This window comes from Coniophora puteana, assembly GCF_000271625.1.
Source record: "Coniophora puteana RWD-64-598 SS2 unplaced genomic scaffold CONPUscaffold_7, whole genome shotgun sequence".
Lineage (NCBI taxonomy): Eukaryota > Fungi > Basidiomycota > Agaricomycetes > Boletales > Coniophoraceae > Coniophora > Coniophora puteana.
In genome coordinates this window covers 595,010-607,382 of record NW_006913059.1, presented here as the reverse complement: position 1 = coordinate 607,382, position 12,373 = coordinate 595,010, and the positions used below count along the sequence as shown (strand labels likewise).

General features: G+C 50.5%; 5 protein-coding genes across 5 annotated transcripts; 2 read left to right on the top strand and 3 right to left on the bottom strand.

Moving 5' to 3' along the window:
• Positions 1 to 6,546: 6,546 nt before the first annotated feature.
• CONPUDRAFT_56709 (uncharacterized protein) lies at positions 6,547 to 6,901 on the top strand (the record flags this gene model as incomplete). The annotated part of the gene is made up of 2 exons (XM_007770795.1): positions 6,547 to 6,688; positions 6,741 to 6,901. The coding sequence occupies 2 exons, from the start codon at positions 6,547 to 6,549 to the stop codon at positions 6,899 to 6,901; spliced, it is 303 nt and encodes a 100-aa protein (XP_007768985.1).
• A 498-nt stretch (positions 6,902 to 7,399) lies between these two features.
• Positions 7,400 to 8,317, top strand: CONPUDRAFT_154361 (uncharacterized protein; the record flags this gene model as incomplete). The annotated part of the gene is made up of 3 exons (XM_007771111.1): positions 7,400 to 7,608; positions 7,690 to 7,951; positions 8,006 to 8,317. The coding sequence occupies 3 exons, from the start codon at positions 7,400 to 7,402 to the stop codon at positions 8,315 to 8,317; spliced, it is 783 nt and encodes a 260-aa protein (XP_007769301.1).
• A 672-nt stretch (positions 8,318 to 8,989) lies between these two features.
• On the bottom strand, positions 8,990 to 9,599 carry CONPUDRAFT_154360 (uncharacterized protein; the record flags this gene model as incomplete). Its single annotated transcript, XM_007771110.1, has 2 exons — positions 8,990 to 9,066; positions 9,155 to 9,599. 2 exons carry the CDS (start codon positions 9,597 to 9,599, stop codon positions 8,990 to 8,992), a joined length of 522 nt encoding a protein of 173 aa, XP_007769300.1.
• Positions 9,600 to 9,653: 54 nt separating this feature from the next.
• CONPUDRAFT_154359 (uncharacterized protein) lies at positions 9,654 to 10,115 on the bottom strand (the record flags this gene model as incomplete). The annotated part of the gene is made up of 1 exon (XM_007771109.1): positions 9,654 to 10,115. One exon carries the CDS (start codon positions 10,113 to 10,115, stop codon positions 9,654 to 9,656), a length of 462 nt encoding a protein of 153 aa, XP_007769299.1.
• Positions 10,116 to 10,969: 854 nt separating this feature from the next.
• CONPUDRAFT_31265 (uncharacterized protein) lies at positions 10,970 to 11,392 on the bottom strand (the record flags this gene model as incomplete). The annotated part of the gene is made up of 1 exon (XM_007770777.1): positions 10,970 to 11,392. A coding segment is annotated over one exon (423 nt), but the record flags the coding sequence as incomplete, so codon positions are not given.
• Between the last annotated feature and the right edge of the window lie 981 nt (positions 11,393 to 12,373).

Sequence of the window (12,373 nt, the reverse complement as noted above, 5' to 3'; positions counted from 1 at the left end):
GGAGACCCGAAGTTATGAGGCGGCCGAACGAGCCAGGTCGGGTGCGTGGTATCTTGCATGTCAGCCCAAACAGCCTCTACAATGCTTTTGGACAATACGCGATGTCTTGATATATCAGCGGTATCATCTGAGGACCCTTGAAGTCTGAAGTCGTTTGTTGATGTGTCTAGCACCTCTGGGATAAGAATAGCAGAACCCTGGCGTTCTCGATACTAAACAAGCCTTGTGAGCCCAGCTGAGTTAGAAAAAGAAAAGGAAAGAACTCACCCAGTCTATGAGAGCAGTGGCATAAGCTTCTTTCGTCATGGAAGAACCGGAAACAGAAACCCCGTTTAGTTGAGCCAGAGCAGAAAGATAACCTTTGCGAGGCGCCTTGAGTCCGCTAAAGTTGAGGGTTTTAATAGCCTTCTCAACTTTGGCCAGATTATCCTCCTGTTCTATAGGCGTATGCGGCTTCATTCTTGTCTGAGTTTCGTTGTCATCCTGGACTTTGACGTCGATTTCCCAGATGTCACGACAGTGGTGCTGAAGTTCTCCCAAGAAGAGATTATGCATAGCGTCAAGAACAGTGAACTTGGTAACGTCCCAGTAAGGCAAGCGGAGGAGTTCAGACCATCGGACGCTGCGGCGATCAAACATTTTTCGGCGTTGGGCTTGATTCTTTGCACCATGCCATCGCTCTGCATCTTCTCGATGCTGCCCTTGCGATCGAAGCGGCCATGTCGCTTTGAGAAAATTGTCAATTTCGGCCTTCGGCAAGTAGCAGAAACTACAGAATTGATTTGCCATATGGCCCGCAAATCCGGCGGTTTTTCTTGCTGCTGGAAGGTCACATACTAAAGGCCCCAGTGCCACCCGGATAAGCCTGCCCAGTGGATAGTCATGGGTTCCTTTGAGGAATATGCCGTGTCGCCACAGCTGATAGAGATCGTTAACGAGGGGTCGGAGGAGGTGGTTAATCTGGATAACGGAGGGTTCACGAGGACCGGGCATAACTCCAACAAGGTAAACGTTCTCGAGTTTGTATCGCAGGTGCTTTGGTAGATTAAGACAGACCATATACATGGCCCCTGACGAATGAGACTTCCCAGACTGTTTGTTGCCGTACGGGTTGAACCAGTCAACAAAGAGGCTAAACACGAGACGGGATTCTCCAGGAAGGGATAAGAGAAACGGCTTCTTATCTGGCCCTAGTAGCTCATGTATGCCGGTAGCGTCTCCTATATCATGCCAAACATCATCAGCGCTGGGCTTAGAGAGAGGAATCTGGATCTGCTCCGCAATCCCGGGTCGCGAAAATAGCCGGGATAGCCAAGATGACATGGGTTGGTACCCGAAAACTTTGATTGGTTTCCATAGCGGCTCTCCATTGCTGGCCTTCTGACCTGTACGTTTAAGAATTTGTGTGTTACAAACGGGATCGCCCTCGGTATCCTGGAAATCACACTTCATAGGATACCCTGAGGGGTACTTTGGATCAGGAGCGAAAGTCTTGAAGCATTTGGGACAACAGGCGTATGGAATGATATCAGGTTCAAGATTGAAAGGTGACAACGCACTCCTGATGTCTTTTGGGAGGTTATCAAGGAAGGACTTCTCGACGGGGTTCAACTTGGACGTAGTGTAATTGGCGCCTTTCCCGAGCCAGAACATACCAACGGCCAGAGCTCGGAGGCCTGCAAGGACAAAATTATTATCTTCACGAGAGAGTCCTCCTAGAATATTCAGGACCACCACTAGAAAACAACCGACAAAGAGCCCCCAGTTATGAGCGAATGGGTTTTCCCATGAAAAACGACCTGTGCAAATCATGCTGGTTAGAACTGAGCAGTCGTCGCAGAGGTATCTTGCATACTAGTCGAGATGATCTGAGGACCGTTAGTGATGGCTGAAGCCATCAGATTGAGCCGGTGAATGATGAACTGATTCTGCTTCATGGCGTCCAGATAGTCTAGCTCTTTTTGCGCTCGTCTTGTAAAACCTTCTACGGACGTTCGGTTGGGAAAGTCCTGATTGATTCGAGATATTGAGTTGGTGAGCCAAGCATCATACACAAGATACTCTCTATTTGCTGGGCTAGTGGCGACAAGCGTAGGCCCGATGGTTGGAGAGTCATGAGAGAATGTGAGTTCAACGCCCTTGCGTCTGAAAGCTTGAGAACGCCTGTCCAATTCAGAGTTCATTTGCCTGAGTCTTTTGAGACTATTGACTTCCTCAGTGTCCGCCTATATCGAGTCAAGCACTAAGCTTCGTAGCCACTAGAAGGTACATTCGACAATCAAACCTTATCGGAACAGTTAGGGTATGGCGACTTGGGTGATGCCTGGTTCTCCTTCATTACGCTGAAGCCGCTGCGTAGATGACCTTTTCTCTGTCATCCGAACATTAATCTGATACTTGACCTCGAGAGACATGTTGTAAAGTTTTACCTTCGAAGGGGCCTTGTCTGCTTGTACAACATCGCGTTCCCGGACGGGCAGCTCTCCCAAGGCCTGAGCAACGTCAACATTTTGAGGGGCCTCTTCCAATGATCTAGCAAGTATCGCAGCTTGTGCATCGTCACTATTGCCGTTGATTGCAGGGTCATGTCGAGAATACTGGCTAGGGGAAATCAACTGCCCGGTTCTGCGCTCGCTACCGACATAGTAGTGTCCTTTGATGCAGCGGTGACACTGACAAGGGATAAATGCCTTGTCCACATCAAATGGACTTGAGTCCGACTCAGAGTCAGAGTCGGGCATCTGTTTGCGGAATCACCGTTGCAATGAGGCAAGTGACGGGAGGTGACCGGTGATGGGAAGAGACGCCAGTGGTATGTGTACACACCGGTAGTGCCGTGACCTTCCAAGGTTTGGTGAGAACCGCGAGCTCCGGCTTTATTAATTCTAACACCCACACCGACCCCACACTCATCAGCCCACTATGTATACCTTATTTGAAAGTATGTCTGATGTTTGAGAAAATCCATAGTGCTATGGCTAAAGGCGAGGAATTTGCAGAGAAGCTTCACGCTCAGCGCTCTGCATGTTTACTCCATAAATTCGGTTTTGGTAGTGGCCCATATACACCGAGTCAGTTTTACGCTGCTTCTATACCCATTTTATCCCCCGTTTCTTGCCAGCATCAATGCATAAAAATCCGGCACTTATATTACCTGCAGCTTGTCCAGCACTTTTACAACGCGTTGGTCGACCCGTCGCATGCCCTGAACGTGACACCGTACATAGCAAGGGCTGAGACTTGAGGGGCAAAAAGGAGGGGAAAAGACTCATTAACTATAGGCTCATTGTTCGCTGCTAGTGGCTTGCGCTGATTCCACCGCAAATTGAAAAGGACACTTAACATATTTTACAAACTGCAAAGCCATTTTAAAAGACGACGAAGCGGAAGAAGTTACAGGCTCACCAATCGTCATCAGTCTGTCGAGAAGTTTGGCGTTCAAGCGACCCGCTGGAGTGGTTAGGAAGGGACGAGAATGGAAGAAGATCAGACGTACTTTGATTAAGGTATCTTCTCTATGGTCGCTCTCGAGGTGTACGAGTGAGACCAGGCCACGCTTCCCTCGGCCTGATTAGTGTCGACAGAGCCTGTCATACCAACGGATTCACGAACACGTTGGTCGAGTATTTGGTGAACTTAACAGCATACGTGTCGACCTTCCCTGCGTCTGCCTCGATTGCAATTCCGGTACCGTTTGCCGTGCCGTTGGTAGCGCCGTTATTCCCAGTAGACACGGATGGCACGATGAAACTAGGCGCGGAGGCCTAAGGTGAACCCTCCTTCTTGTTCTTTTTCCTTCCAAAAACACCCGTTTTCTGTTCGGCTTTTAGGCTGGTTACCTCCCGGCTTATATTTCTTGTTAACGGCAGTGCTGGTCAGCAAGACGCCTTGCATGAGCTTGGCCTTGATGTCTTGTCCCGGATGACGACTCGGCCATGATCAATGTGATGCGCAAGAGTATATGGTCATCGAGGATAGTGATCTCCATCAGAATAGGATGGTCAATTGTCCTTCTCTATCCGCAGCTACGTCAGCCGTGCGAGAAAGGAAGGGGAAGAGATTGAATACAAAGCTCACTGTTCGCCCTCCCAGAACATCCTGAGCTATTTATCTCGCTAGGACACCTTTGGCTCGTTTGTCATCCCAAGCACGGACGGTGAGGAACCCTGAAAACCCTTAGAATTGGGGAGATAGATCAAAAAGTATATCTGTACACACCGAAGCCAAGAGCGCCAACCTTGTCTGGCCCAGGGTTTCCGTTAGCTGCAAAAAGTATCATTAAGCGCTCGCACACCATGGATGAGAGGAGCACACAGACCGATATTCCGAAAGCGACTCCAGTACCGAGGATCATAAACGACTTCATTGTTGCTTACAACCCATGTATGGAAATATGATGATAGAATTCCAGCATGCGCAAGCATTAAATATTAATCAATAGGCGTACACGTGGTGGAAAGGCATGAAAGAATTCATAGCGAAGTTTTATAACGTCTCTTCGTGTTCTATACGGCCGTCCATATAAGAGCCTCAGGTTGACATTAGCATATGGGATAGAAAGAAAGAAATCATATCGTTCCGCTGGGACAAAAGGTGCAGCGAACTATCCACGCTCAGAGGCGGGTGACTATGGGCAGGAGTCAGGAAAACCAGCAGTCTATGTGACTGGATCGCGTCATGAAGATTGTATGATGGTGGTTGCAGAGCGTTCATATAAAGCCCTTGGGGGGTAACAAAGGCAGAATACGTGTGAGGGGTGGCGAGGGCGAATATGGCCGGGAGGAGACACGGACGGATGATTCCATGTATCTGCCTTGCAACCTAGTTGACCTCGCCCTTAACTTCTATCCGTGATCATGCCGCCCCTGTGGCAGAATAAGGATACAGTCACTATACATGTAACGGGAGGTTGTTGGTCATACCGACATTTAAACGAGGGAGTTTACCTCCGGTACATTCATCAGCATGACCACGCGAAGCAGCAACGAGAGCTACGTGGGGAATATGTGGTGCCGGTGCACGACCGGACGGAACATCTTGACAAATGACTGGGGAAATCCGAGCGACGAATTATAGAAACGGGAGCCACGGCGTAGATCTTGCTGAGAACGTGGGGTGTTGATGCCACAGATTGTTTCGAGGCAGGAATCACAAGAAGCAAACGTGGGAGAGAATAACCCTGGCGCCAGACGCCCTGATATGGCACATGAGGTGAAGCTAGTCGAGCTGATGCAATGGCTGGGGTGCTGGGTGAGCGTAAAGTCCCTCATTCTGATTTTTGTGGGTGAGAGGTACACCGAGCATGATACATAGCAGGGATATGTCTGTGTTGATAGTACACTGTTGCCGGATAGCGGTCTTCGGAGCAGCATGACGATTGGCTCTATGATGACGCGGACCCTCCTTTGCCCCTTTACCATGGCGAGATCCTTCAGCAAGCCATCGAATTATCGAATTGGCATACACATTCTTAGAGTAGGAGTCAAAATGAAATCAGATTCTGGGAAAGGAGCTCCGTACGGTTAACCTCACCGAACGAGATGGGAGGGGCAGCTGAAAGAGCCTTGTTCGCCTGCGTATGAGTCAAGTCAGTCTTCGCGTAAAAGGACGTCATGTAGTCACATACACATGAAGGAACCTGATCGCCATCGTAATCATCGTTAACGCTAGCGCTGGCACTGCAATCCTAAACTTGCTTCCCAGGAGACTAGCCGTGAAGTCTTTGAAGCGTAAGATCTCGAGTGGCTTTTGCATGAGGTGTACGACCTGGTGCGTAACATTGAGATCTGAAGGAGTGTTTGGCTGGGCTCTTCACGTTGAGATTCCATTGACAAATCGCATTCTTCACCATGAAGTATCCATAGCTGGGACGCCTAAAACTTAAAGTGTGGAGGAAGGGATTGGGGAGAACCATTTGGGTGACGCCATTGACGTCGACTCCGCGCTGGCGACTAGAAAATACATAGGGGTCAGAACGTCCAATGGCCATCGTCAAGCTTCAAGCCCCGCCGCCAGTTATGGAAACTACTTCCCGCCTCCTTTGGGATGCCGCATACGCCCTAGCCCAAACAGTCTTTCTGACAACCGAGCTTTGGTTGAGCTTACGACGTCCGTGACTGCCCCATGGTCACTTCATGTTTCACCCCTCACGCCAAGGTTGCTGAAGATACTTTTGTTCTCATCTCCCCAGCGCCAGCTATTACCACCCCTCTGCCAACGCCTTCTCCTCAAGGGACCCAACATCATGCACGTCTCCCGCTGGGGCTCATAGATCATGTCAAGTCCGATGGTCTTGATTCCACTCTGTTCTGTGCATCCTCTACGAAGTGCCCCGCCAGTGCTGATGCCGCTCACAGCAGAGCTCCCGTAGCGCGAGCTTCCGGTCAGCAGTGCCACAGGCAGCAGGTCTCCCCGTTGGTTATCATATCCACCATCACCTCACAGCGCTTCAGCCCTTTGGACTGTAACCTGTCATTTGGCCACCCACCAACATCATCCCTCACCAGGCAAGAGCGCTGTTTTCCACCCCCCGGAAAGGCCCCCGTGATGTCGGTCACATCCAACACCTACTCGCACTCCCTTTGCGTTGCTCTGCCACAGGACATCCGTCCAGCTATGGTCGACATCAGCTGCCTAAAAGGCGAGAGGTTGAGCGTGATTGCTGATGCATGGCATGTGGAGGAGTCCTGTGAGTAGTATTTGTCAATTCTGCCTGATAGTCGTAGCTCAGTAATTATCAGGCCACTACAGATGGCACATCCAGTTTACACCCAATGACGTTGACATGGGGTCCATAAGCGCCCGTTTCGGCCATGGCCACACCCTCTTGATCAATGCCCACCGAAAAAGCCGCTACGGATTTTCTTCGACTTGTGGTTCCTGGGAATGCTCGTCAAGGTAGCTACATCTGCGTATTGACATTTTGCATTACTCCTCCACGCCTATGTATTTCCACACATTCTTCCACCTCTCTTCTTATGTCAAGCGTACGACGCGCACGATACCCTCCTTAGCCAATACTTAACACCACCTACTTCGCTTTAAGTTACTTTACCAGTAGCTCATATACCTCACAGATGAATAAAACATACACGCGTTTTACCATGTCACTAGGGTACATCAAGGAGATCCTGAGGTTTCCCCCTTTTTTATGTCGGCTGAGACAGCTGTTTTGAGCTACTTTTGTTGGCATCCAATCTCTACCCAACTGCTGCGTGTTACGTTGAACCTACAGATGATAAGCACCGGTGTTTGGGTATCAGACGAGTGCAAAGATGCTGGCCTGCCGTGTTTTGAGATCAGCAACTCCACGCTAACTGTGCACCGATGTTTGTATTCATGACGCACCTCGATTCCTTGATCACAAACATACTCACAACTCGTCAGTTTTGCAGCTGCTATGTTCAACCGGTCACCTATGATCACTCTTCCCAAGAAGAGCGCTTGTCCTTCTCTAAAGTGCTTTGGCCCGCTTGAGCTTCTCGAGTTCAAGTTCTTCGGGCTCCGCGTCAGCTTCCCGTGGAACGACGCATTCACAAATAAGCAGACCACCCATACCACTATTGCGTACGAGAAGGCGTCCATTCTTTTCCAGATTGCGGCCACCTAGTCCGCGATAGCGGCTGCCCAGGACAGATCAACTCCGGGGGGCCTCGAACTTGCCTTCTACTATTTCCGTGCATCTGCCAGCATGCTTATTTACATTGATAAGAACCTCCTCCATGCCCTTTCCGCCGATCTCAGCCATGGTGTCATCAAGTGCCTAATGGGTATCACCATCGCACAGGCGACTGAGGCTTTCCTGGAGAAAGCCATTGGAGAGAAGAAGCCCCATACTCTGATATTCAAAGTTGCCTCTCGTGCTTCGTACCTGTACACTTTTCTGACCGACGAACTCAAGGACCTTATGGGCAAGGGTATCTTTGATCGAAATTGGGGCACACTCACTCAGGTAAGCAAAGCTCCCACATGCAGAGAAGAACTCAATTTACCCGTTAACCTTCAGATCAAATCTCAACATTTTGGTTCTTCGTCGCAATACCACTATGACTTGGTCGACGACAGGGCCGGAATACTTAGAGATGCCCTTGTCCGTTTCATGCTCGCCGAGTCACTTGCGAAGGAAGCCAGTCGGAATGTAATTTCTTTCAATACACTTCCCATACACGTGTCACCAATGCTCCCTGCCGATGCTGGCAACGTCATCCTGGACTGCATCAAAACCCAGCTCACTCTCTGCACTGAGCGCAAGAATGAGGCAACACGTGCAAACGACCTGATCTACCATCTCAAGAGGATCAAGAGATGCTTCCCGTGATCGAGATGGTGGCTGTCGCAACACCCATACCAGTCCAGGAGGTTTGCGGGACGCCAAACGTACAGGAGGCCATTGGCCCCGATAACTTCCTTAAGCTTATACACCTCAGTGTGCACATATGCGCCAACAAGTACTCGGAGGAGAAAGCAAATGCTCTTTCGAGGGGAGGTTGAGAACGCCGGCAGGCAAGACCACAGGACTAACTGCAAGAGACGAGGGCACATCTCCTCATAAGTGCTGTCGTCATCCGATTGAGTACCACACTTATCACATCATGCAAAGTGAAAGACCATTTGGTATTTGTAATGCTGCAGTGACGAAAGCAATCTAATTGGCTAAACCAAGCGGAGGCAAAGGTATATCAACGAAGGAAGGAATAACATTCACGGAGCAGCCACGATCGTATAGAGCAAGTGCGATAAAGTACATTGTGAGTAGCAAAGGTGTAGATGTACGGAAAATCGAACGATGGTGGGGGTATTTGTGAGGGAATCAGATGCGAAGACAAAGTCCAATGTGAGCAGTCAATTCTGTTGTTATCGAGATCCAAACCACAAGTGAGAAATGTAAAGAACGAGGACAAGTCCGGGAGCAAAGACAATGAACAAATACCGGAAAACGAGAGATGAGAAGCCAGGTGCCGAATTCTATGTAATGCAAGGAAGAGCAGATCTACAGCTCGCTGGCCGCTTTGGTGTACTGGGGAGGCATATGCTCGTTCATGGGCACAAAGCCGAAGTCGGGAGAGACTAGAGTTCAGACGTGAACATAAGCAATAAGACTTGCAGGACTAACAGGTTACTCACATCTGTTGATCCCTGTCCACCATGGCCATACCCGTCTCCAAGGGGGGCGTGTTCGCCTGCGATGAGGAGGTATGTGATGCAGCCGAGATCGATGAGGTGCTGGTCGAAGGGCGGACAGAATGGTGCTGTCCCCATCCACCACGTGCATCCAATGAATCAATGGATGCCGCACTACCAGTCCCCGCCGAGTATGCGAACTCCAGTTGAGAGATGCCACCCCCAAAGTTGTAGTCAGCAGAGGGAAGCTGAATCATGCTTCGAACTCGAGGCATACTACCGTCGTCGATGGGGTGAGGGAACGTGGATGGGCGGTCCGAATGTTCGTAAGGCGGGGCATACTTGTTTGACGACGACGGAGGACGGGAAAGGCCGGGGGAGTTAGGGCGATGGTGACTGGAGCCCGGGCGCGAAGTCGTGAGCCGTTGAGGGATACCCCTGGTTGCCTCTTCATAGGGCAGCGACGAGACAGAGGACATAGAAGGTGCATTCAGTTCATCTTCTTTCCCCGCATTCTCGGAGGCGCAGCAAAGCTAATTTGACGTGGACCAGAATATCCGGTTGTTGGGCGGCTGTCCGGAGACAACGGAGGGGAGAGTGGTCGTTGTGAATAGGCATCCCAGAATAGTTGCTTCGTTGCTATGAGCAGAACGACCATAGCCGCTGCTGGGCCCCATCGCGCTGAACTGGGTCGAGGGAGACTCTACAGCAGGAGAGATGGGGTGAAGATTGTGTGAAGGGTTCTGGTTGTACTTTTCGTGACGGTGAGACACTGGTGGGTCCGATGGAACAGTGATGGGAGGTATAGTGAAACGAGGGTATAAGAACCCACAGCCAGCAGCACGTCCCTGGCTGAGAGGGGTGAAGGAGCCTGGAGCTGAGAAGCCGCGAGCTCTCCCCATGATGGAGGGAGTGGATTTGTGGGTATTGCTGATAATGCTGGGAACCGCAAGGGGAACGAGGCTCATGTCGATAGCGGGGCAGGAAGGGGACATCATGATTGCTGCTGTCTCTTGGGTTATCGTGCTTGTGGGACTAGAGCAAGTGGGGAGGTACACGATGCTTGAAGTACTTCGGCCACGGCCCTCAAATGGAGAGTTCCTGGTGAGGGCTATGGCGCAGGAGTGTCACATTTATAATTAGGCGTCTGAATCTATTCAAGAAGATGGTGGCAGCTTACACTAGGTACTGGCATCAGGCCTCAGGGCCACCGGTGGGGTCGGGATTTCGCAGAATGGCCTTGCGCATGAAGATGAAGCCGTGCTACATCTGGAGGAAGAGTAACTGCATGTAGGTACCGAGGGTCGCGAAGGGGTAAATTAAAAGATGCCAACTGAATTCGAAGCTTGCGAACCGCGACCGATGTAGACACCGGGCCCACGCAACGGATCCGCAAATCCTCACACTCCCAATTGGCCTTGAGCGCTTGATCAAGCGCTTAAGCTTAAGTCCCAGCAGTCTCGAACCAGCCACTCATTTTGAACGGAGCTTTTCAGCCCAATGGGAGAAGGAACGGCTGGTTCCAGACTAGAGCACCAGGAACACCAAGGCTAGGACCCACCCAAATATTTAGGTAAAGGTAATTCGTGCCATGTAGGTAAGTGCCACTTGGGCGTGGGTGAACCTCATTATGTAGCTGAGGCTGCTTTACAGACCTTGCAAGCGACTAACGCTGAGGTAAGGAGAGGGGTGGTTTCGATGTTGCATCCATTAGCATCAGTTCACGTAAACGAGTGACACCGTCCTAAGCGGGAAACAATTCAGGAAAGACCTCTCTAATTCGATGCTCATAATCCACTCCTTCTGCATTCCTTTTGCCAACCACCACCGTCCCATCGTCAGACAGTGTGATGGACTCCCGTACCTCCGCCATCTTCAGAATAACATCGATGCCCAGCCGGTCCGCGTCCGCCCTTGTCATGGGTTGGGGCCGCCTCGCAAGCTCGTTCAAAGACGGCTTCAGCCACGATTCGATGCCGTATTCAAGGGCCATCGCTGCTTTGTCCACCGGATCCATCGCCACATCGGTCATGCAGTCAATAGAAAGTTGATGAATTTTCATCATCCATAAATGATGTGAAATCTTGAGCGCCGCCATCCATTCGTGTACCGATAAACCCAGCTTGGTCCTAGCAGTGTTGGTGTCGATATCCAGCGGAATGGGCTGGGAATACAAAAGTTTAAGGAACTGATCAAAATCGCAGCTTGAGACCCCATCAAGGACGATGGCGCGGTTCTCGTTCAAACCCTGCATAGCAGGCTGGCTTTCCTCCGGAATAGAAGGCATCGTTGCACCGAAAAGAGGAGACTGGCGAGCTAAGACTTTATGAGGGACCTTATATAGGTGGCCTTCTACCTGTGTTGACCAGCATCAATAAGGGTCCACACCACGAAATCGATAGCAATGGCCTACGCAAAAGGTAACGTCACTATTGTGGCAGTCATTGTGGTCAATTTGATCACAGGACGGCTTGGCCATATATACTTGATTGAGAAATGACTGGAGTCTTCAACAATACTCACGAAGGAGCCGAATGCAGACGTGCAGTGCCAACCCTGGAGTGAGGTTTTTGGAAGTTTTGGATCTACCCGTCAGGAGGACGTTGCTGAATTCGAAATTTCGAGTCCCGGACGTTCGCGATCGGCGTACACCACGCACAGAGGCAGATTAGAGTTTGTGTTTCATCCCCGAATGAAGCTTTTCATGCCGGCGCCGGCAAGCGGGTTCAATCTCGGATTGAAGTTCTGGCCCAGCCCGAACGTTTGAGTCCCGGACGTTCGGGAATGTCCCGTACTTTCGATTCAGTGGCTTCCTGCCCGTCAGGCAGTCTTTAATATACTATACCGTAGCTGACGACGGCGCACTCAAGTTGACGCGTGTCCTGAACGACCCTATAGGAAGGCCAGGATCCACTCTGCCGGCTTCGACGCCGATTATGTATAGTCCGTTCGGGACTAATGATTAATGATTATCGGGAGCTGTGATGACATCTAAAGCTTGGTACTAAACAGCGAGTGACATCTCGATGGTATAGCCTGGGCTGACAAATAACCACATTCCTCGGGGATGAATAGGCCTTGGACTCACGGATTGAAGTTGTGGAGGGGGTAAGGAAAAAAGAAGAACATGCAACGTCAATCACTGAAGCGTGAGGACACTCAAGGATGTGTTCCGCCGTCCCTCGTTGATGATAGTTCCGAGCTCAGTCGGCTAAGGAGCGCAAGGCGTTTGACAGGGCTGAAAATGTTTTAA